The following is a 26164-nucleotide window of genomic DNA, read 5'->3' as shown; positions in this document are numbered from 1 at the left end:
TCTCCCACTCTGATGACTTCCAGGCTAGGTCTCCTGTCTTCTGGAGGTGGCAAGGGGTAAGAGGTGAAGGGAGTCTCTACTTTACCTGTGCCACTACATGGCAGACAAGGGTCGTCTCTCCCATGATTATGCCTTTGTACTGCCTCACCCATGTGCACACCACCTGGACATTGCCTGGTCTTTGGCAGTAATAGCCCCAAGCTGCTGCAGGGCTGTGAACTCAAACATGTCTCAGGTGGGTCCTAGGCATAGTTTGAGCATCGGAGACCTCAAAGCCCACCAAAGGCATTGCATGCCAGGCCCAATGAAATGTTTTCCTTTATAAGAGTTGCTATGGTCATGGTGTCTCATCACAGTGATAGAAAATCTAAGTCAGGTGCTATAAGCTGATACAACAGGAAATTGTTTCTATTACTGTGAGTATATTGAATAGAATCTATTGTTTATGTCCATACAACAAGCTACTCACATCAAGCTGTTTCTACCTACCTTCAAGTCTCCAGTTCTGACTCTCTTCACTGTACCTATATCTTTCTGTTTCTCTTTCTATCCCATTTCTCTACTACTTACTTTTCTCAGTGGTGCCTAGGTTATGTATTATGTCAATCAGGGGGCGTCTTGTTCATGGTCTGCCCCCTGAAGCCTGCACGGTGCCGGACTGGTGGCCATCTCAGGCTCTCCTTTTTCCAGGGAATATTAGGCTATTAATCATTCCTATGTTTATAGGTCGGACCATAGCCTCTCTCCTCTCTGCCACCTACTGAGAGACATGTGATACAGCAGGAACACATGCAGTACCTCCAGGGGCAGTGGGTATATGTCTTCTTACATGGGTGCTGGGATTAGAACTTGTGCAGCTTGTGCTCCTACTCACCATCCTATCTCCTTAATTTCTCAAATGATGGTCAGGTGCTGTGGTTGTTTGAATTGGGAAGGTCCCCATAGACTTATCTGTTTGAATGCTTGGTCCATAAGGAGTGGCACTATTAGGAGGTGTGGCCTTGTTCTTGAGTAGATGTAGCCTTGTTGGAGAAAGTGTGCCATTATGGGGGTGGGCTTTGAGGTCTCCTATGCTCAAGCTATGCCTAGTGTGGCGTTCTTTTTCCTGCTGCCTATGGATCCAGATGTAGACCTCTCAGCTTACTCTCCAGTATCATGTCTGCCTGCATGCTTTCTACCATGATGATAATGGCCTAAGCCTCTGAACTTGTAAGCCAGGCCCAATGAAATGTTTTCCTTTATAAGTGTTACTATGGTCATGGCATCTCGTTACAGTGATAGAAACCCTAAGTCAGTTGCTATAAGCTGATGCAACAGGAAATTGTTTCTATTACTGTGAGTATATTGAATGGAGTCTATTCTTTATGTCCATACAATATGAATAAGATATCACTTTTACCATATATGCATGAAGACTGTTGTTTGTCCCTTTGCTCGCTACCAGTTGATCTGCTGCATTTTGTTATATACGGCATATACGACCTCAGGATTCTTAGTAACAGGATCAAGATTACTGTATTTTTCTCTAAGAACAAATCTTAACCAATGCTGTCAGAGTCTTGCTATAATTTGCCAAGTTTTGGTTATGGAAAATGATCTTGTAGTATTTATAAGGCAGGCCATTTTTAGTTATGGGAATGAAAAGGTTTCTCTGTGAGGTGTTCATTCCCGAAGGAATGCCTGTGTTGACTCACGTTCATCCTCTTCACTACCCTGTCTTCCTCTGTGTCCCACAGAGGGAGAAGTCTTAGTCTACTTCAATGGTCCCCTGTGTATGAGAGAAAATGTGATACTTGACATGATCCCCAGCTCCTTCTACTCTGTGCAAATGACATGATGTGATTTTCTTCCTCATGGCCAAACATCCCATCATGAATGTACCATACATTCTTTATTCATTCCTCTCTGGCAGCTAGACCAATTCTGTGCCTGTAAAATTATGAATATTGCCTTGCTTAAAAGAGCATGAACATTATTGTACCCTGAATTTATTTCCTCAGGTTGCACAGGAGAAATCTATCTTGGTCATATGGTAGTCCACCTTTTAATCTTCATGGAACTTCTATACCAACTCCTTGTGGCTGTTTGAATAGAGATGGTCCCCATACACTCAATGTGTGAATACTTGGCTTATAGGCAGTGGCATGATTGTAGAGAGAATATCCTGTGTACTGTATGGATGCTTCACCTGTCAATTAAAACCAAACCAAACCAATGGCCTATAGGAAAGTGTAGAACAGAAAGTGGGACATCCAGTAGGCAGAAAGAATTCTTGGATAGAGGGAGGTGGGAAGAATCATAGGGGAAGATGTGAGAACAGACGTATGGTACCTCAGGAGAGGAAACCAGTCATGTGTCAGACTATATATGAATATAAATGGATTATTTTAAGTTATTAGTTAAGGAATGAGCCTAGCTATATGGCCTAGGTATTTGTAAATAAATATATGTTGAGTCTGAGTTGCTATTCTGGGAGCTTGAGGCTGAGAAAAATTGTACATTACACGTTGTTAGGATGGGTGATCTTGTTGGAGTAGACATAGTCTTGTTGAAGGAAGTGTCACTGTAGGGTGGGCTTTGAAGTCTCATATGCTCAAGCTATGCCCAGTGTGGCCCACAGTCTTTATTTCTGCTGCGTGCAGATCACGATGGGGAACTCTCATCTCCTTCTCTAGCAGTCTGCCTGCATGTCACCGTGCTTCTCACCACGACTCTAATGGAGTGAGCCTCTGGAACTGTAAACCAGCCCTAATTAAATGTTTTCCTTTAGAAGAGTTGCTGTGGTCATGGTGTCTCTTCACCACGATAAAATCCTAACTAAAACAGGACTATAAATCTATATTAATTTAAATTTCCACCATGAGCATTCTAGGCTTCTTTGCCTGTATCTTGCCAGCACTCTTTCTTGTGAAAGTTCCATCCTTTTGGGTGGCTTGCTCCATAACCCACGTGTTCATTTACAAGCCCTACACTTAATATGTCCTACCATAATACAACTTAATGGTTGATACCACAAGACACATAAATAATGTACCACTATGCACAGATTTAAAAAATTCTAACCAGCAACCACTTTGGGAAGACCCAAAATCCTGGGTTTTATGGAGGCCAGTTTCCCCGCTCCTCTGCCTCTGATGCTTTCTGCGTGCTGAGGGCTCTTCTGTCTCTGCACTGGTCACTGGGCTTCATAAGTGAGAAGTGGGCTTCAATAGTGATCCTTCTGTTTATAAGATGAGATGGAGCCTTCTCTAGTGTCTCCTTTGAGCAAGCACTAACAATCAAACCCCCAACTACCTAGCAAAGAGCTCTCTCCTAGAATCAATCAGTCTTTCTGACCCCTCACACCAGCTTTCCTCTGTCTCTCTCTCCCTCACACACTCCTGTCTCCTGGAAAGGAAACATCCAAGCATTGCAATACAAACAAGCAAGCTATAAAGCTTCCTTTTCATCTAAAGGTCAAGAGTTCAACAAACTTCAGTTAGCACAGAAGCTGTCCATTAGTCATAATGAAAGCAACAAAAGAAAGGGCTTTAGAATATTAGACAAAAGAGGCTAAGAGAATTTTTTATTTTTGTATGCTTTCAATTGGCAAAGTGGATAAAAATAATGAGATTTAATACTGTAACTGGGTAATTTCAATTCTCAAGTTTTTGTTTTTATGATTCTAATTTAGCTATTGATGGGTGAAGATTGATAATATACATGGTCAAATAATTCCTTATCCTTTGTCATTATTCAATCAGCAGTTCCTTCAGTAAGTATTAGGCCCCTGTCACATTCCTGAAGCTGGGCATACAATCCAAACCAAAAGCAGAGCTAGGGCACGCTCTCATGAATTTCACATTCCAGATCCTGAATACAATGGTGCTTGGCATTTGGAGTGCCCATTCTATTCCGTCAATGTTTCCCAGAAGGACAGTACTAAATAAGGGTTAGATGAGCACCAGGCCTGAAACTTCTCAACGCTCACTGCACCTCGAAGCCGAAGATTTATGGTTGCCTTGCCATCGTTGGCTGTGCGGTCTTACACAAGTTACTCAGCACCCGTGTTCCCCTGTCAGTGAAAATGACCACTAGAATTTTTTTGTGTTTTTCCCCTGTTAACAGGAGATGTGTGCTGATTATTCGGCAGTTAGTGTGGTTTCTGTACTCCTCTGGTTACAACAAAAACATACTTGCCAATCACCTGCGGAATTTAAAAACATTTCACAGTCCTTGCTGCACACAATCAAATCTTAAAATTTGAGTGTGGAATACTGAGTTCAGGGACTACTTGGTGGTTCAAACGTGAAGTCAGTTCTGGAAATCAACCTTGCAGACCGGCTTCTAGACTTTGCCTAGCCATTCATCTTTCCACTCGGTAGAATCAGGGTGCCATCTCTACATAACGAAATTCTTATGACCGAGGTGCACACATCTGGGTCTTGAACTGTACCTTGAATACAACTATTTCCCACTTATCTAGAAAGGGGCCTGTGACTGTGTGGTACACAGCTGCCGGTGTGCGACTGTCAAATATGTAAGGACTGCCACTGCAGCCTTAGCTCGGCCTGCCCGGAGGGATAGAGGGAAGAGCAGGAAGAGCGCTGCCTCGGGACGCTGGGCCCAGGCTGGGAAGACAGGCTTGTTGGCTCTCTCCGCGATCAGCACCCGAGGCCACCTTCCCCGAGTCCGCTTGGCACCGTTCCTGGCCCAGTCCGACCCGTAATCTCGGCCCAGGGCCGGTGTTGGAGTCTCGCTCTCGGTTCCCTTCTGCACCTCGGGGTTCTGCGCTCTGCTCGCTATGGAGCCCGGGCCGCAGAGCAGGCCGGCTGAGCCAGGACATTGCGTGAGCGGCCCTGCGGGCGCGGGCTCAGCATTCCCGGAGTCCACATTGTCTGCCGCCGGGGCGGAGCCCGGGAGCCGCCCGGGAACTGTGGCCGCCGTGCTGCCCGCTGGGGGTTGCGGGGAAAGGATGGGCGTCCGCACCCCGAAGCAGTTCTGCCGGGTTCTGGAGAGGCCGCTCATCAGCTACACTTTGCAGGCCATGGAGAGGTAACTGGCGCCGGCCATCGGCTCCCCAGAGCCTAGGATCATCCCAACAGGCGGCGTGGCGGGGAGCGCTGGGCCCGGGGCCCTGGCTATCCAGTGCATGGGGACCCAGGGACTTTCGGTTCCAACGCAGGCCGGGTGGGGCCGAGGAATCTCGGCTCTAAGAGCCGCCTAGGGCACACTGCTACCGCGCATGCGTGCACTGGAGAGTCATAGCCGCACCTCCGGTTCCTGGGCAGATAGGTTTCTTCTGGGCGTCATGCCTGGCTAAATAACCAGGTAGTAGAGAGAAGAACAGGGTTTATTCCAGCCTTTCAATAATGGGAAGGGATTGGATGGTGATGTTGAAGCCAAGACAACCTAGAAAAGAGACTGAAGTTAATTAATACCAGAAATAATGAGCAGTGTCAGGGAGGTTGTGAAGAACTGTGAGAGCAGAAAAAGTTGCTGTATTTGTGTTGTGACATGATGGGTCTGAAGTGAGACTGGAGGTGAGGATTATAAAGGCGCTTAAGTTCTGCAAGATCTCTACTCTTTTGAAGTCAAATTGACAGCTGTGGTGATGCCTTAAACCTTGAACCAGAGTGGTTACATTTCATGATAGATGCCAATATTTAGCATAAGTAACGATTACAGGAGGCTTCCATAGAAACCACTGTCCTTGGCATTTTGTTCAGAAGAGCAACTCCCAACACACTTCAAAAAGTCAAAGGGACAAAGTCATTTCTCAGGAGATTATTTTACTTTCTGAGTATTGGCATTGGGTAAATGGGAGTGTAAAGGTCTGCAATCATCCTTGCTTGGAGTAATCAAGACCAGTGGTTATATCCGAAACTCAGTCAGACCTGGAAACGATTGCAGTTACCACCCCTGTCTGTGTCTTTTATTTCTCTGGATGGTACAGGGGTTGCTTCATATAGCCATCCTACCAACAACACACACCTCCAAAGTCCAAGCAGTACAGACATGCTGGCAATGCTGTTCATCTTTCCAGCAAGGGGCAATGAAATGGCTTGCAGTGGATCTTGGCAGCGGATCTTTGTCTGCTTGGAAGTTATATGCAGGGAGTTGTAGACTGTTTTTCATTTATTTTATTTTCATTATGTTTATTCCCTTGGGGGAATACTTTCTATTAATTTGCCATTTTTTATTGCATGTACCAAGATAGCCTGAGATAGGTGAACACTAAAAATTAAATCTTTTAATGTAAAAGAATGTTTGGAAAGGGTTTATTTTGTGGACATTTGTTTTCATTTTTGCTTAATTGATCACAGCAGTTTGAAATCCTAATAGCCCGTTAGGGAAATTGAAATAAATTATAACAGGTTATATAACCCAGGGAACATTCATTACTTTATTTATTTATTTATTTATTTTGGTTTATTTGTTTGTCTGTTTGGCTAACAAGGAGCTGAGATCAGGAGTCTTGGTCCCTCATGCTCCATGACACCTCTATCAATGAACAAATGTTGTTTCAGGAAACCATGTGACAAAAGTGTTGTGTAGTCTAGGGCATACAACTCTGTGAAGAGGCCCAGTTCAGTTGATTAACCTCTGTACCCAATTTTTACTGTTTAGAAAAAGGTTCTGCCTGGATTTGAAGTTGGAAATTGTTTTGTTCCTCGTAGTCATTGACTGGGGGCCCACAAAAGCTGTAGTAACGTAGTTCCTACAGTGGAGTGACCTGAACCCTTTTGCAATGGGACTTGTTGAAACGCCACAGAAAGGAGCAGCAGCCACTATATTAATGAGTCAAAACATATATCTGAGGAACATACAGAATGCTGTTCCTCATCCTCTTGACAGAGGAGAGGCAGGGTGATGCTCTCTCTAGGTATGTCCTGCCTTGGGGGTGTTATAGGATAGAATTGACTGTTCAATGAATATTTAGATCAGGACTGGGCCAGTATCTTTTACTCTGCTGAATATCAGCTTTATCAGTATCTGGGAATGTTTAAGATGTTGACTGGGGCTAAAGTCGGCTGGGAAAAAAACTGCAGCTAGCTTGGGTCACATAGGGATTAAGGCACTGCTTTTTGTTGTTGTTGTTGTTTGTTTTGTTATTGTTTTTTAAGATACCAAAAAAATGGGGCTGTGACGAGGGGAACCACAGAAATAAAAATTCTTACCAGTAATCTGATTTCTGGTTTCAAATATTTAAGAAAAGAAAATGTTAATTAGAAGAATAGTTTAGTGTGTGTGGGGTATCCTTGAAAAGACAATATTATGACCCCCCCCCCAAGAGCATATAAATGAGCAGAATTTCAGCTACGTTTATTTAGATAAAGGCTCTTCTTCCTCAGTCAGTAAGGGTGCTTTGATCACACTTTCCCTACAACTCTTGAGGTTTATTGAGCTCTCTCAGTTGGAAGACCCTGCTTAAGATAACATGTTCCTTGATATGGTTCATGCTTATCAAAACATTATAACTGGGTCTTTGATATCAATTTATAGGAAGATGGTCCTGTATAGCAATACATAGCAATCCAACCCTGTATCTGTATCTGTAGTTTTATCAGAGTGGATTAGTCTTGATTTAACAGATATGAGTCAGTAGATCAATATGTATGTTTGTATAGTAGAAATACAAACTCGTGCTTACAATTCATCTGCTGCCTCTCTTTTTAGTGCTTGGAAACCAAGGATGGCCCATGCTTAGATTTCTTTTTTTTTAATACTGCAAGGTATAGATTTCAATGTATAATTTACAGTATATTTAACTTTCTGTTTTCTATATTTTTAATTTAAACCTCTGCAAATTCTGTTAGCAGGATAGATGAGAATTACATGAATGTTTCTCTAAATAAGCCACATTGATCAAGTGAGTTAAACTGAGATAGTAAAAATGGGAAGGGGGGAATGTGAGAAGTGTTTGAGAGATAACATTGATCCTGGGGATTCATGAATCAGGAGAAAGATGCTTAGGATAGCTTTAGTTGAATGGTAGTAGAATTTGAATCATTAAGAAGGCTGTGTCTTAGTGAAGGGGAAAAGAAAAGCTGTTGTGTTTTGTGATGGTTAGAGCTTTGTGTTGCCTTCCCTTTGAGACTTTCAAAAACAGGCGAAGACCATTGGTCCTGAGGCTCCCAGAACAGCACCAAAGAAGACTTGCTGTGACTGAGGGGAAAGCAACCTGTGTTTCTCACAAACAACATTTTATCCTAAAACATCAAAATAGGCACAAAGAGGTGGGATTCTGTAGGCAAGGCTTCAGTGCAATTCAGAGTCAAGTTTCCATGAAGGCAGTTGTGATAGAGAGCAGCGGCTGCCACTGTCCCTTTAAGACTGCCTTTCTGCAGCCTGGATGAAAGTATTCTGTAGGTGTTAACTTGGCTTGACTTTCCCCAGGTTTGTAAGTAAGCATTTGTATAAATGTTATGCTTTCAACTGGCTTTATTAAACTATCTGAACTATGCTTGTAACCTTATTCCAGGAGAAAATAACTTCTGAGATATTATATTTCCTCCTCAAAATGTCTGTAGGTGTTGTGGAGCTTGGGGCTACATTTATATTTGCTATGGAATGTGCCAGGAAGGAAACAATCATGCGGATTTGATAGAATTGGGCTGCCGGGGGTTTGGTGTGGACTTGTTTTCAGCTCAGAGGTAGGCTAGATGCTTCTATTCAGCAAGTATTTACTCAGAGTGCACTGTGTGAGGTACTTAAAGTCTTTTACAGTCTCATGATTTTACATTATTAAAAGTCTTCTGCAGAATTAAAATTTAATTCTATGACTTGAAAAGAATGTGAATAAATCCTTTGGAATACAAACAGTACTTAACAAAAGCTTGCAGGTCCTGGGTGGATTCTGAGTTTGAACAAAATAGCATTGTTAAGTGGCTAAGCCCACTACCGCTTGTGTGGTATGAAGTAGTGTTCTCTAAACCTTTACTTTTTTGAGGAAACTTTTCCCATTTTATACTACGTATTTTTTTTTTATTTGATATAATTTATTTACATTTCAAATGATTTCCCCTTTTCTAGCCCCCCCCCCCACTCCCCGAAAGTCCCGTAAGCCCCCTTCTCTTCCCCTGTCCTCCCTCCCACCCCTTCCCAGTTCCCCGTTCTGGTTTTGCCAAATACTGTTTCACTGAGTCTTTCCAGAACCAGGGACCACTCCTGCTTTCTTCTTGTATCTCATTTGATGTGTGGATTATGTTTTGGGTATTCCAGTTTTCTAGGTTAATAACCACTTATTCTCATTCTATTTAGCCTAGTCAACAATAATGAATTTAACTTAATAGGAAGCTGTGACAATGCATAATGGTTCTTATAACATACACTTTGAAAAATGATGGTTTAAGTCATTTCAAAACTGGCCATGGTGGGTCACACCTATAAATCTGTCAGTCAGGAGGCTGATGTAGGAAGATTGTCATGTGTTTGAGACTAGCTTGGGGTTGGTAGTGCATTCCAGGGCAACCCATGATAGATACTGTCTCACCAACAGTACTGCCCCACCCCCCAAGCCCAAAACCCATGATAAATTCAACTTAATACATTGGGGCTAGGAAGACGGCTCAGTGGTTAAGAGCACGTGTTGCTCTTGCAGAGGATTCAGGTTCAGTTTCTAGCACCAACATGGCAGTTCACAAACATCTGTGTCTGTCTTGTAGTCTCACTGGACTGTATGTGTATGGTGTACATGCATATGTGCAGGCAAAACACTCATACATTTAATAAAGCTAATGCAATTGCCTAGGAATGGTCTAAAGCTACAGCTCTAGCTGTTTATGATTACTTACAACTAATTTAATTCATTTGAAGCAGAAGGAATCATTGAACAGATATTTGAATGCTTACGTTCTGGGTTAGCCTTTCATTTTTCTTCTTGAGTCTTTTGTGTTTTAGTTGACTATAATTTTTCATTAAACTTTTAAAAGTTATCTCAGCTGAATTCTCTGGAAGAACATCCAATGGAAACCAACAAAGTCAATCAGCTTAGGAATCTCTTGCTTTATAGAAAAATTCTGCTGCTGATGTAGCTGAATATATATTATAATTCTTTTATAATAAAAAGATGGTAACATGGGACCACATTAAATAATCAACACATTTTGTGGCTTTTAATAATTTCTCTCTTTCTTTCTTTCTTTCTTTCTTTCTTTCTTTCTTTCTTTCTTTCTTTCTTTCTTTCTTTCTTTCTTTCTTTCTTTCATTTTCTCTCTCCCTTCCATCCTTCCTTCCTTCCTTCCTTTCTTCCTTTCTACCTCCTCTCTCTTTTCTTCTTCCTTCCTTCCTTTCTTCCTACTCCTCTTCCTCCTTTTCTTCATCTTTCTCTTCTTCATTTTTCAAGACGGGTTTCTCTGTGAAGTTATGGCTATCTTAGAACTTGCTTTGTAGATTAATTGGCCTTAAACTCATATAGATTACCCTGCTTCTGCCTCCCTAATGTTGGGACTAAAGGCATGTACCACCAAGCCCAGCTTAATAATTCCTTAAAAGCATTTTACCTAATTCTGTAAGCATTGTTTCTGTCCAGTTAGCAGGTATTTGTTAACATATGGTATGCGATATAAGAAAGGCTATACTTCTGTGCTCACTGTTGTTTCTTCTGCCTTGCATAAGAGAGGGCATATGCTAGATGCTTGGTTGACATTTGTTGAATATCCCAGTAAATAAATGAAAGAAAACTTTCCTTTGTTGGAGTTATTAGAAATTATAGGAAATTGACTGCTTTACTGCAAAGGCAACCATGCCACATGCTTTAATTCTGGTCACAGAAATGAAGTGTTAAATGTAGAATGGTCCAGAATGACATTTTCTCTCCTAGACATTAGACTTTCCCTCTTTTATTTAGACTTTTATTTAGGTTAACGGTGTGTGCTCCATTGTCAGATTGGGTTCATCGAAGTCCTTTGATTTTCTCCTGGGCAGACTATTATCTCTGTGTCCTCAAGCGTACCACTGAGAGCCTAGCAATGTGTCCCAAAGAACTGGGTGTATCCCTTCCCGCGGGACCTAGTTATTTGGGGGGTTGAGGAGGACCAAGCCTGAAAAAGAAACGGGCAAGAAAAGGGAGCAAGACCAAGCAAAGGGTTGTCTTGTCAAGGTCTGTTTAATGAAAGGCTCAAAGCCTGGTTATGAACACACAGTGAGGAAATAGGGAGGGGCTGAGGGGAATCCTAAAGGCACCGAAAGTGGGAAAGTCATCTGGGGCGGATGCTTGAAAAATCTAGCAGTTTTTCTGGAATGCTGGTTCCGCCTAGACAACCCCAGGTGTTCAGCCAAGATAAGGACCAGTTGATTCTCATGATCAGCCTTGTGTGAAGGAGGGGGTGGTGCGGCTCCTGACAAAAGGTCAGTGGATTCTCAAGGTGAGAGCTGTTGAAAGTCTGGTTTCCCACAGTTTGGTCTCCCACATGGGCGTAGAGATATTGTATGCAAAATCCTCAATATAAGCCATAGACAATAGCAACACATCCATATTTTTCGCTGTTTCTATACCTAATATTACCTATAGTAACATATGTGCCTGGTTCTGGGATGTGGTCTTTCTGAGAACCAGGAGCCTAATGAGAGAGAAAAATGACAGTTCTATGGCATGACTTGTAATAACCTTTGGGAGACGAGTCTTTTGGGAGTGGAAGGAAAGGAGGTTGCGCCCAGCTTTATGGTCAAAGGTCCCTGCATTGCGCTGTGTCTTGACCTGAGGAGTGAGTAAGGCTCAGAGATGGGTTGGTAGGCTAGGGAGAGAAGGAAGGGCAGGGCTGAGAAATAAGAGCACAACAGAGACATGCTAGTAAGAGGATATGTTGCCCTCTATATTGGTTTTCTCAACAGTGTGAGAGGATCAGTTTAAGTGAGGAGAAGCTTGACTTTACAGGGGATGCAACCTGTTATGTGGGAGGGCATTTGAAGTGGGTCAGCAGAACTAACAGAATGTAGGCTGGAAGCTGGCCTGACTTTAACTTTCAAAGAACTTGTGACATGGATGCTAGCCATGACTCTTGCCACTAAAGGTTTCATGTTACCTTAAAATAGCATTCCCAGTTGGGGATCAAATCTTCAAATACAGGAGCCTATATGGGCATCTCAGACCCACATTATTTTCCTATCAGGGAGAAGCTACTCATGAAAGAAGAGGGTCATGATAGAGGGAAGGCCTGTGTGTTTATGGGGCTGGGAGTGGGCAGTAAGGTCTACACAGGTCTGGGCCAGAACTAGTAGTATGGCCCTAGGGTTTGAACTTGAGAGGGATCTTTTAGAAGTAGCAAGAATAAACTGGGTTGGGCTAAGATGAGACAGTTAAGGCCCCATTCATGAAGTTTCAGACCTGAGAGATTATAAGAACGAGGACTTTAGCCAGAACCTTTTCAGAACTACACCCTGAGAGGGTGGGGTGAGGACTGCAAAGTGGTGGTTTTCTAGTTGCTATAATCTTTGTGAACAGTATAATTTCCACACTTCCTGAGAGGGGTAAGTTCTAGAATTGCCAAGGATGACAAAGGATGGGAGATGGACTAAACAAACCAAAGAAACATTTGCAAGTAATCTCATTCTATAGTTTTTATCACTTGGAAAGACTACCAATTGCTTATGGGCTTTTTATATTATTACATTGTTTTCATTATTAAACCCTTCTTGAAATGTCTGAGAAAACGTAAAAGTAATTGAGTACCTATAAGGAGCCTTAGGATCTATGGTTAAAAGCAAGAAAACCAGTGCATAAGGGTAAGATGTTACACTATGGGCAGTTTATTCATTCAGTAAATACTTATTGAACACCTGGTAAGAGTTTTGTATAAAGCAATGTATAAGACAGATATATGTGCTGCCACGGAGCCCATATTCTAGAGTACTAATTGAAACAAACAAAAAAGAATGCTGTTTCATCAATGAAAAAGTGGCTTTTTTTTCTTTCTTATGTTCATTTTGAATAAAATTGAAATATATAAAGGTATATACCATATTATGGAAGTAGTAAAGAAATTATGTGATTCTTGCACAACTTAAAAAGTATATTCTATAAATTATCATATAAATGTCTTCTGAAAAATACTACCCCAGTAAGAGACAGCATTGAGGTTTATGTGAATCTCATACAGGTTACAAAACAAGACATCCTTAATGAATGTTAAGTGCATTTCTTGTTATGTCTCATTTTGAAACTTTCCTTTCAGTACTTATCTATTCTAGCATGACTGAAGAAGGAGGTCATAGGCTCATAACTTTATCTATTTTTCTTATTTAAAGAAATAAGAATTGAATTTTGTAGTTAGCATATAAAATATTAGGAATTTTAAGTGACTTTTACTCTGAATTGACTAATACTGTGTGTGGGTCAAAGGCATTTGTCCTGGTTTTGGTCCATGGGAACATGCAGGTCCCCAGCGTTGCTTGTTAGTACTGGTATCTGTTAAACTTGTGTGATTCCAGAGCCAGCCAGTATGGACTGAGATCAGTCTGGTGGATCTGTATGAGATCAGCTACCTAGTTTTAATATTTGTGTGGTTGGTTGCAGCTCATGTAACATCTTGAGATATCTTGTAGAACTCAATAATGTTTTATATTGTTCTTACCCCCTGAAGGGTAAAATAATAGGAAAAAAATAAATTTAAAAGCATAATCTTTTGTATATTTTCTTAGACAATTTACAGAATGTCATTTTTTCAAATTTTATTGAAGTGAAAAATCTCATGTATCTAATATATGGGATATCATACTTTATGTAGCATTCCAGGTAAGATACATACAGTGTGAAAAATCACCTTTATTGATGAAATGGTACTGACTCCCAGACTTCATAAAAAAGCTTAACAACTGAGCCTTCAGGATTAATCTCCCAATGTAGATCAGTTGATGATACTTATTTAAACTGGAAATTCAGTTTTCTTTTATGAGCTTTAGAGTTCATTTTTATTAAATGTATACATGTTTTCTTTGTAGAGTATGCTGGATAAAGGACATTGTTGTGACAGTGACAGGGGAGAACATGGAAGCCATGAGCAGTATCATCCAGAGGTATGGGCATAAGCGCATCTCCCTAGCTGAGGCCGGAGCTACACGCCACAGATCAATTTTCAATGGACTGAAAGCCCTGGCAGAAGATCAGCCAGACTCTAAACTCACTAAGCCAGAAGTTGTGATTATCCATGATGCCGTGAGACCCTTTGTTGAGGAAGATATCCTCTTGAGAGTTGTCTTAGCAGCTAAGGAACATGGGGTGAGTGTTTGACACTGATAATGGTTAAGGGGCAAACATGGTGGTGTGGTTAATTTGCTGAATTTTAATAGGAATATATTTAACTGTAGTAGGAACAATGACTTGAAGACAGTACTTTAGGGCTGTCATAACATTGCAGACTGTGAGACGTGGACTTCTTTTATTATATCATTTATCATATTGTGATATGAGCTATGTAGAGAAGAATAGGCTAATGATATAATTAGAATATATAACTATTATGTTCATTCAGTCCTTTTTTCCCTTATAGTTAGTTAGTTCTTCTTTTCCTTGCCATGCTATCTGTACCAATATGTACATTTGTTTGCATCTATCTATCTATGTATATATCTATCTATGTATCTATGTATCTATGAATCTCTCTCTCTCTCTCTATACACACACACACACACACACACACACACACACACATTATTGCTTAGATTCCACATATGAGAGAATATCTAGATTGTAGATAATAGGCATAAGTTTTTTGTTTGTTTGTTTGTTTTTGTTTTTTTGTTTTTTGTTTTTTCAAGACAGGGTTCCTCTGTGTAGCCCTGGCTGTTCTGGAACTCACTCTGTAGACCAGGCTGGCCTAGAACTTAGAAATCCATCTGCCTCTGCCTCCCAAGTGCTGGGATTAAACGTGTGCACCACCACTGCCCAGCCATAAGTTGTTAAAAAGGGTATAAAGCTATTTTTCTACTTCTAATTCTGTTCTAAAAATTTCTTTTTGGTTTTGGTGGTGGTTAATTATATTAAATATATTTAGTACTAAAGCTGTAAAATGTAATGTTTAGTTTCACAATTTCCATTTCAATGCAAATTCTAACTGTATGCATTTTCATTATGTTATATAGACTTTGGGTCTGGCTTATTTTGGTGTGTGATGTTTTATTTATTTAAAATTTTTCATAATGAAAATTATATATATGATATATATACAGGCAAATAGAATTTTAATGAGTGAAATTCATAAGTTGTTGTATTTCTACATAGAAATCTGGCAGAAGTGCAGGGTATGCACAATTAACAAAAATCTGGCCCATGGAACTTGATTTTGTACGTTGAGTCTGTCAGCAATGGCTTATTTTCTAGAATGAATAGTCACCCATGACATTTGCATCACGAATACTAGTCATTTGAAGAGGACATGATTGTCTCTCATTCTTTGTTACTTGGATAAACACAGGCTGAGCAAATGCCTATCATAGCTATCTGTGGAACATATTTACTTTTTCTGTTCATTAGGTAAACTTCTGTAAATATGGGCACAGACATGAAACTGAAGTTTGCAGTCTGAATTTGAGACAGGGGAAAAATAATGAATGGCACTATTCCAAGGAAGACATAAACAAATGTCTGTTCACCCCAAATAGGGAATCAATGACAGACTAAAGCAAGGATACCACCTGTGGTGGTTTGAATAGGTTTGGCCCCCATAGATACTTGTGGTTGAGCGCTTGATCCATGGGGAATGGTACTACTAGGAGGTGTGGCCCTGTTGGAGGACGTGTGTCACTGTGGGGGCAGGCTTTGTGGTCTTCTAAGATCATGCCATGCTTTCTGCAGTGATGATAATGGACTAAACCTCTGAAACTGTAAGCTAATCCTAATTCAGTGTTTGCCTTTATATGAATTGCCTTGGTCACGGTATCTGCTAACAGCAATAAAACCCTAAATAAGATACCACCAAAGCCCAACTTGTTGAGTCAAGGATTTTAATTGGTGTTATTTACAAAAATATGAATGAGTAGACTCCCTGGAGCTGCATCACTCAAAGCCTGCTCCAGCATGGGTACAGGAGTGCTGGAAACGTTGCATAACTGATAGGTTGCCAAATTAACAGTAAGATAACTAAGTTAACACTGCAGCTCAACAGGTTGGGGAGGGCCTTTCCCCAGGGAGCTTATTTTGATCTCTCTCTCTCTCTTCCGGGCAGTTCAGCTGGTATCTTTTTCCAGGTAGTTTCTTCTAAGCATCTTGTTAGATTTGCCTTTTCTAAGCAGCCTTAGAGTCTTGTAGGCAACTTGACTGTTCTGTCCCTTTCAGTTGCTGCCCTACTCCTTACTATTTTTATAAGCAGTGCACTGGGGAGAAACCTAGAGTCTGGTCACTTCCTGAAACCTCTAAGTTGTTTACTTCCTGAGGTTAATGTATTTCCTTCTAGGCTGTAGGGGTGTCTCTGTGGAAATGGATACTTAACATATAGAATTAGTTTAGTTTAATAGAACTCAGATGCTGTTTTTATATTGGGACTCCTCTTGGTAATGCCTTAAGTGACAAAGATTATTTTTCTTGTTCTAATTAATATGCTGAGGATGTCATTGTTTTATGCAATTAATAAAGCCTATTGAAATGTATGGCAGGTACTTTTTGTTGAGTATGTCAGAGAATTCTTGCTGTCTGTAAAGGTGGATTGATGGCTGAGAGCTGTGGCGAAGGGAGGGCTGGAATCTTGGAGGTGGAGAGCCTCATCCAGACTTAACCTCTAGCTAGTGTTAGCCCCTGGGAGTAGCCATTCCTTGTTTACCTCTGTGCTGGAAGTAGTATCCTGTGACTCATGATAAAATGCCTTTGGCATCTATTAATTTGGCAGAACAGTAACTTCCACCAACCCCAAAGCTAAGATTGTCATCAGATAGCAGCCATGGCTGACAGAACTTTCTCCGTCTTGCTGTTATTTCCTCTGTGATATTTCCACTAGTACATGTGAAAAGTGTCTTGATTTATGACTTTCTCTGCTTTGTTACTATAAAAACTTGATGAAACTACTTCCATGTTGGAACATGAAATTTAAAGTAACCTAAATTTGTGTTCCCAGGCTATGATTAGTCAAATTTGGCTCCAGAATAAACTATCTTCTATTCCTGTTGAGGTGAGAACTGTTTTATTTTTTATTTTTATTTTTTGACAAACATTTGTGGCAATTCTTATTAAACTGCCATTTTCTTACACTGTGAATCAAACTAATTTTAAAGTTTAATCACATATATATTTTAAAATCAACAACTTGTACTTTTCATGAAATCTGGGATTTTCTAATTACATTTAAAAGCATGATTCAGAACCAAAACTTTATGACATTGCTTTTTAGAAAAGACAAGAAATATGGTTTCTTTTGGAGACATTGTCGTGGTTTTGTGGATGGGAAAGGACACTTTTCATGAATCGTAAAGTCATGAGTTTCACATGCGTATTAAAGATTTTCTTCAATTTATTAATGATTAACTAGATGTTACCACTGGTTTAAATTTAAATCCAGAGAAAGACAAACTTCTATGCAATAAAAATCAGTTCTTATATGAATTAAAGACAGACGAAGCTGGGATTTCCATGGAGTCACTCAGACCACACTAGACAGAACATATTTGCATGTTTGCGCATTGCTTTAATTATCGGAAAGCTTTAAAATGATAAAAAACTCAAAGGCTGCATTCAGATAATGTGGGAGGGTCTCTAAGAAACAGGTTTTACCACTGATGCAATCTGTAACCTGCTCTGAAGTTTTCATAAAGGGCTGGGAGTGCTTATAATACTGTCCCCGTAGCCTCAGTTATATGCAAATTATACTTCCTGACAACCAAGAATTGTAATCATGAAGAAGCAAATACAGATTAGAGTAGATGGATTCCTTCAAAGGGTGGTAAATAATGCCATTAACCTGTCCACAGAAGGTGAAGAGTAACCTGAGTCGTGTTGCCCTAGGACACAAGCATTCTATTGACCACTCAGATAGAGCTACTGTATACATTCCAATTTAGTTAAAAAACTATCAGTAGAGATGGGATACTCTAAGCACCTATGAATAAGGTTAGCTGCATAAAAAAGCTTGGAAGTGTCACCAGGACCCAGTTTGTCTTTGTGTAGTTATAGTCTTTAATTCCACATGTAGGCAAGATGGCTTCTATAAGTTCAATGGGTAGATTCTTACAAGGAGTCTCTCTTACTGTTAATGGTAATTTGGGTATAAAATATTAAGTGAATGTTTTTTCCATTACCTTAAAAATAGATTATAAAATTCTTTCCTGTTTTCTTTCTTCTCCTTTTTTGATAAGTCTGCAAAAATAAAACTAGACTTTTAAAACTGTATTCCCATGGAAATGGAGAGATGGTTTAGTGGTTAAGAGCATGTATTATATGACACTTGCTGAGGACTGAAGTTTATATTCTAGCATTCATGTCTTGTGACTCAAACCTGTATCTGAGGCTTCAGGGGATTTAATGTCTTCTGGCCTCTGCATGTGCCTGTACAAATGTCCACACATCCACACAGACACACACATATGTGCACACATCATTAACAAAAAATGTGACAAATACATTGTTATTCTCTTGAAAGATGCTCATATCCTTTTCCTCATAATTGTTCGGTCTGTAGGATGTGCCTTGATATGATTTCTTTTCTTTCTTCCTTTGCATTTATTATTATTTATGAAACTGGATTTCATATTTGTATTCTAGGAAATTCTAAATCATTGCCTGGTTATTCTCTGCCACATTCCTAACTGCATATATTTTTCTCCATATATATATGATATATGTATATATGCATACTAGAGCTTTCCATCCCATCTTCATGTCTCTATTCTGCTTCCATGTTTCCTAGGTAATCTGTTTTCTATTTCATTCACTTTTTAGCTGTGTCTAATCTCCTGGTTAGGAATCCATTTAATATTTTTCAGTTCTCTGGAGTTATTTATAGTCCTTTTTCCAATGTGATTTGTCTTCTTTCTGTTTTTGATTTTACATTTTGTGCTTTAATATTTAAACCATTTATACATTGCAGCTAATTGTACTTCTTGGTAGCTCTCCAACTTTTCCTTTCTGTTCACTCTTGCTCATGATCTGTTTCCCCCTTTGCCTTATAGTTTGAGCTGTAACAGATGTCAAAGAAGGAGTCTCACTCTTGTTTGGCAGGACTTTATCAGGGAGGATCCTGTGGACAAGGGATAGGGTGTGTGTTTGAAGCATGGATTTATGTTGTTTCTGCCAACAATTCCAAGCACATTTGCAACTTTGAACAGCACTGCGTTGATTCTTGGTTTGTGGTTTTGTAGATGCTGGGTAACATTAAATCAAACTATTCTTCCACATGTGCAAGCTGTAGGGCTTTTCAGGAGCAGCTGGCCCTGCTGCATAGGTCGAACGCCAAGACAATCATGCTTGTTGTCTTCCTTGACTTGGATGTTCCATGTTTTAAAGGGGGATGTGTCCTTCATAACCTTTTGTCAGAGCCTTGTCCTAACCAAGTAGCATAGGCCCATGATGTGAGTTATCACTCTTTGTTGTCTGTTAAAAGTTAAATATCCTTGTTAACCCAAAACAGTTTTATAATCTTATTTCCTTTTTTATGTTACTTCCCCAAAATTTTGACATAAGCTCAGTCATATTTTTAAGGCTTTTTTAAAAAGTTCTGACTTGCATTTATTAGTTTTGTTTTTAAATTGCCATAGCTTAAAAAATTCTTACTGTCATTTTTAACAAAAATAAAAATATCTGTATCTTCTAAGCATGAAATAATCACATATTTCTATACTTAATGTTAAGATAAATAGCAACAAGGATTTCTTACAAGGGAAGTGTTAGACAGTAAAAGTATACAGGATTAATAAGAAATGTCTAAAAGGTGGTTGGGACTCATTTGTACAGGGACAGCTAGGCTACTGCATACTAGTAGATCCAGCAAGGCCTAGCTACTGAGTACCTGAAGAACTGAAGTCATGACATGAATTGTAAAAGATAGAGTATTTGCTAAATAGTTTCCAAAAGACTTGTGCCAGAAGAGGACATATGGAAAGCTGCTTGAGTTTCTTCCTTTCCTGGGGTGAAAAGTTTGATTGTATCTTTGCTTACTTATATTTTTATTACTTATAACATAAAGTTTATATCATATAATTACATATATTGCTATTTTCCTAATCATCTTATAGAAATAGATCATATTTGATGTCTCTATTTCCATATTCCAGCTTACTCTCCAAGGCATGGCAATATGGTTTCTTATAGAACCATTCTTCCTAATATCTTGGAGCTTCCTGATTTAGAAACTAAATGTATATTCTGTATATTATATAATAAAGGATTTACAAGTTATTAGAACACTCTACATACTTGGAATTTCTAATTAATAGGGTATTGTTGTTGTTGTTGACATTTCTGATCCTGAGATCACACCTGATCTGATGCTCAAGAAATGTTGTAATTTAGAATGGAAACCAGTCACTGTAAGGCCTCTGATGCTATTAGAGGGTTAATCCTTTGGGCTAGCTCACCATCATAGAGGAGAAGGGGGGGCATAGGTTAAATTGAATCATAGGGAATCCATTTAACAAGTCATTCACATGTCAGGAAACTGTTGTAAATCTGTGGATTTTGAAGCACAGAACAGCTGCCTGATTATTGTGAACACACTGAAGTACTGGCAGCTGTGTGCTCTGAATCCTTGGAAATTTTTATTCCAGATTCTTCTAGATCATATTCAATATAGCTCTTCATCTCGGAGCTGGTCTGACTTGTATCCCTCGTGATCAGCCTGGTATTGCAATTATGATTGGGGTATTGATTCTTCAGACCCAGATAAGGGTACTGTTCTAAGTCCTGCAATGTAAAATGGATGAGATGGCATAGTTCCTGTCCCTGTAGCAGAGCTAGCAGGGTATAAGGCTTGCTTGTATAATAATGTACATATTTTCATGTTCCTGCTTTGGTGAATGCTATCTCTGTTAAGGTTAATGAATCCGTGATAATTATCAACAGTACAAGTCCAGGAGGCAAGGGTGTGTCCAGTGTTCCTCAGCAAAAATCATAAATGCTGAGACATTTCAGGACAGTCCTTAAGACTGTAGGAAAGAGCTCAGAAAACATGAGTTCAAAAATATATAAAAAGGATTTCTCAACTACACAAAAGAAAGGGATACAATATGAATTATATAAGGGGCTTCATGAACCTAAAAGAACAGAAACATCTGCACTATGAGCCAGCCTGTCAGAAAGGTATTAAGGAAGGAGATAAAAAGATTTAGGTAGTGATGATCACAGAGCAAAGCAAAATCCCACCCAGCTAAATTTATTGTTTGGGCAGGCAGATTCCTGAGTTTAAGTGCTGCCTGGGACAGACCTAGTTTAAGGCCAGGTGATCTCAGAGCCATATCCCACACAGCTAGCATATTGTCTGTGCTTACAAAGACAGGCAGATCTCTGAATTCATTTGCTATGTTAATATCTATATCTATATATCTATATCTATATCTATATCTATATCTATATCTATATCTATATCTATATCTATATCTATATCTATATCTATATCTATATCTATATCTATATCTATATCTATATATCTATATCTATATCTATATATATATATAGATATATAATATAAATTTATTTACTGTCTTTTCTAAGAACCAAGGGGCTAATACATTTCTGAATCATGGGATCATCAAGAGCAAACCTGGGGAAATAAAGAATGGGCTTTGGTCTTCAAGAGCTGAACTGTCCAAAGATCTCTAGAGAGTTGTCTCAAGCAGAACACAGAACTTGTATTCATGATTGATTTCCAGTCATTTCTTTTGCCACTCCCTAACACCCCTTTCTCAGGACCCTCTCTCCAAGATGAGGCTTGTCCTTGGTGGTACTGGGAACATTCTGGACTTGTGGCTCATGGGTGATTTGAACACCTCATCTGGGACTGTTGTCTGAAGTAGGGGCATCTTGTTAGGGTTTGCTCACTTTAATCTGTGGTATCCATGTTAACATGATAGCAACTGTGAGAAATATACCATAGTATGTCAGTTACAGCTGAGACAATGAATAGTCTTTACACCTGGAAGCATTAACCAGTTCTTCTTTCTTGAGTGACTCTATTTTCTTTTTCTTTTTCCCCTTTTATTGGATATTTTCTTTATTTACACTTCAAATGTTAACCCCTTTCCAAGTCTCCCCTCCAGAAATCCCCTATACCATCCCCCTTCCCCTGCCTCTAAGAGGATGCTCCCCCACCCTTCCTACCCATCCACTGACCCACCCACTCCTACCATCCCACCCTTCCATTCTCCTATACTGGGACATCAAACACCCTCAGGCCCAAGGCTGCTTCTCCCACTGATGTCCAGCAAGGCCATCCTCTGCCACTTATCCAGCTGGAGCCATGGGTCCTTCCATGTGTACTCTTTGGTTGGTGGTCCAGTCCCCAGGAGCTCTGAGGGTCTGGCCGGTTGACACTGTTGCTTCCTTTCATGAGGCTGCAACCCCCCTCAGCTCCTTCAGTCCCTTCTCCAACTCCTCCATCAGGGAACCCTGAGCTCAGTCTAATGGTTGGCTGCATGCATCCTGCTCTGTATTTGTCAGGCTTTGGCAGAGCCCCTCAGGAGACAGCCATATTAAGCTCCCATCACTTCTTGGCATCCACAATGGCATCAGGGTTTGGGGACTGTTTACTGGAAGGATCCCCAGGTGGGGCAGTCTCTGGATGGCCTTTCCTTCAGTCTCTGCTACATACTTTGTCTCCATAATTGCTCCTGTGAATATTTTGTTTCCCCTTCTAAGAAGCACTGAAGCATCCACACTTTAGTCTTTCATCCTCTTGAGCTTCATATGGTCTGTGAATTGTATCTTGGGTATTCCGAGCTTTTGGGCTAATATCCACTTATCAGTGAGTGCATACCATGTATGTTCTTTTGTGTTTGTTACTTCACTCAGGATGATATTTTCAAGTTCCATTCATTTGCCTGTGAATTTCATGAAGTCATTGTTTTTTTTTTTTAATAGCTAAGTAGTATTCCATTGTGTAAATGTACCACATTTTCTGTATCCATTCCTCTGTTGAGGAACATCTGGGTTGTTTCCAGCTTCTGACTATTATAAATATGGCTGCTATGAACATAGTGGAGCATGTGTCCTTATTACATGTTGGAAAATCTTCTGGGTATGTGCCCAGGAGTGGTATAGCTAGGTACTGTGCCATGCAGTTTTTATCACTATTGCTCTGTAGTAAAGCTTGACATCAGGGATGTTGATTTCCAGAATCATTGTTGAGAATAATTTTCACCATCCTGGGTCTTTGTTATTCCAAATGAATTTGAGAATTGTTTTTTCTAACTCTATGAAGAATTGAGTTGGAATTTTGATGGGGATTCCATTGAATCTGTAGATAGCTCTTGGCAAGATGGCCATTTTTATTATATTAATCCTGCCAACTCATGAGCATGGGAGATCTTTCTATCTTGTGTGGTCTTCTTTGATTTCTTTCTTCAGAGACTTGAAGTTCTTGTCATACAGATCTTTCACTTGTTTAGTTGGAGTCACACCAAGATATTTTATATTATTTGTGACTATTGTGAAGAGTGTCATTTTCCTAATTTCTTTCTTGGTCCATTTATCCTTTGAGTATAGGAATGCTACTGATTTGTTTGAGTTAATTTTATATTTAGCCACTTTACTAAAGTTGTTTTTCAGGTTTAGGAGTTCTCTGGTGGAATTTTTTGGGTCACTTAAGTATACTATTATGTCATTTGCAAATAGTGATATTTTGACTTCTTCCTTTTCAATTTGTATCTCCTTTTGTTGTGCAATTGCTCTAGCTAGAACTTCAAGTACTATATTGAATAGGTTGGGAGAGAGTGGGCAGCCTTGTCTAGTCCCTGAGTTTAGTGGAATTGCTTCAAGTTTCTTTCCATTTAGTTTGATGTTGGCTACTGGTTTGCTATATATTGCTTTTACTATGTTTAGCTATGGTCCTTGAATTCCTGATCTTTCCAAGATTTTTAACATGAAGGAACATTGAATTTTGTCAAATGTTTTTTCAGCATCTAATGAAATAATCATGTGTTTTTTTTCTTTGAGTTTGTATAGTGGATTACATTGATGGATTTTTGTATATCGAACCATGTGTGCATCCCTGGGATGAAGCCTAATTGATCCTGGTGAATGATCATTTTGATTTGTTCTTGGATTCGGTTGGCAAGAATTTTATTGAGTATTTTTGCATCCATATTCATAAGGGAAATTAGTCTGAAGTTCTTTCTTTGTTGCATCTTTGTGTCGTTTTGGTTTGAGCATAATTGGCTTCATAGAAGGAGTTGGGTAGTGCTCCTTCTGTTTCTATTTTGTGGAATAGTTTGAAGAGTATTGGTATTAGGTCTCCTTTGAAGGTCTGATAGAATTTTGCATGAAACCCATCTTGGGGTTTTTTTGGTTGGGAGACTTTTAATGACTGCTTCTATTTTTTTAGGGGTTACGGGACTGTTTATATGGTTTATCTCATCCTGATTTAATTTGGTATTTGGTGTCTGTCTAGGAAATTATCCACTTCATATCTCCCTTTTCATTTCTGATTTTGTTAATTTGGATACTGTCTTTGTGCCCTCTGGTTAGTCTGGCTAAGGGTTTATCTATCTTGTTGATTTTTCTCAATGAACTAACTCCTGGTTTGGTTGATTGTATTGTTCTTTCTGTTTTTATTTGCTTGATTTCAGCCTTGAGTTTAATTTCCTGCTGTCTACTCCTCTTGGGTGTATTTTCTTTTTCTTCTTCTACTTCTTCTTCTTCTTCTTCTTCTTCTTCTTCTTCTTCTTCTTCTTCTTCTTCTTCTTCTTCTTCTTCTTCTTCTTCTTCTTCTTCTTCTTCTTCTTCTTCTTCTTGAGTTTTCAGATGTGCTGCTAAGCTGCTAGTGTATGCTCTCTCCAGTTTCTTTTCAGACCTACTCAGAGCTATGAGTTTTCCTTTTAGCACTGTTTTCAATGTGTCCCATAAAATTGGGTATGCTGTGTCTTCATTTTCATTAAATTCTAAAGTCTTTAATTTCTTTCTCTGTTTCCTCTTGACCAAGTTATCATTGAGTAGGGTGTTATTCAGCTTCCAGGTGTATGTGATTTTCTGTTGTTTTTGTTGTTATTGAAGACCAGCCTTAGTCCATGGTGATCTAATAGGATACATGGGATTATGTCAATCTTTTTGTAGCCGTTGAGGCCTGTTTTTGACCAATTATATGGTGAATTTTGGAGAAGGTACCATGAGGTGCTGAGAAGAAGGTGCTGATTATTTTGTTTTAGGATGAAATGTTCTATAGATATCTGTTAAATCCATTTGGTCTATAACTTCTGTTAGTTTCACTGTGTCTCTGTTTAGTTTCTGTTTTGAAGATCTGTCCATTGATGAGAGTTGGGTGTTGAAGTCACCCATAATTATTGTGTGAGGTGCAATGTGTGCTTTTAGCTTTAGTAAAGTTTCTTTTATGAATGTGGGTGCCCTTGCATTTAGAGCATAGATGTTCAGAATTGGGAGCTCTTAGTAGATTTTTCCTTTGATGAGTATGAAGTGTCCTTCCTTATCTTTTTTGATAACTTTTGGTTGAAATTCGATTTTATTTGACATTAGAATGTCTATTCCAGCTTGTTTCTTGGGACCATTGTGTGGAAAATTGTTTTGTATCCCTTTACTCTGAGGTAGTGTCTTTCTTTGACACTGAGATGCATTTCCTGTATGCAGTAAAATGCTGGGTCCTGTTTATGTATTCAGTCTTTTTATTGGGGAATTGAGTCCATTGATGTTAAGAAATATTAAGAGAAAGTGATTTTTGCTTCCTGTTATTTTGTTGTTAGAGGTGGAATTCTGTTTATGTGGCTATCTTCTTTTGTGTTTCTTGAAATATTACCTTCTTACTTTTTCTAGTGTGTAGTTTCCCTCATTGTGCTCGAGTTTTCCATCTATTATCCTTTGTAGGGCAGGAGTTATGGTGTTTTGACTATTATGTGATGAGAAGAATTTCTTTTCTGGTCCAATCTATTTGGAGTTTTGTAGGCTACTTGTATGTTTATGGGCACCTCTTTCTTTAATTAGGGAAGTTTTTTTCTGTAATTATAATTATAATCTGTTGAAGATATATTTACTGGCCCTTTAAGTTGGGAATCTTCACTCTCTTCTATACCTATTATCCTTAGTTTTGGTCTTAGGAGATTTTTG

At 39.4% G+C, this 26164-nt stretch overlaps 1 protein-coding gene and 1 pseudogene across 1 annotated transcript in view; one reads left to right on the top strand and one right to left on the bottom strand.

Moving 5' to 3' along the window:
• Positions 1–692: 692 nt before the first annotated feature.
• On the bottom strand, positions 693–811 carry LOC127688249 (uncharacterized; annotated as a pseudogene).
• A 3727-nt stretch (positions 812–4538) lies between these two features.
• Positions 4539–26164, top strand: part of Crppa (CDP-L-ribitol pyrophosphorylase A) — a 313308-nt gene continuing 291682 nt past the window's right edge. The window contains exons 1-2 of the mRNA XM_052185927.1: positions 4539–5034; positions 13921–14197. Of these exons, the coding sequence (XP_052041887.1) occupies positions 4784–5034; positions 13921–14197 (528 nt within the window). The 5' untranslated portion in view covers positions 4539–4783. The remainder of the gene's footprint in view (positions 5035–13920; positions 14198–26164) is intronic.

The sequence above is a fragment of the Apodemus sylvaticus genome, chromosome 6 (assembly GCF_947179515.1).
Source record: "Apodemus sylvaticus chromosome 6, mApoSyl1.1, whole genome shotgun sequence".
Classification (NCBI taxonomy): Eukaryota; Metazoa; Chordata; class Mammalia; order Rodentia; family Muridae; genus Apodemus; species Apodemus sylvaticus.
Note: the sequence above shows the minus strand (reverse complement) of the source record. Positions and strands in the feature narration are given on the sequence as shown.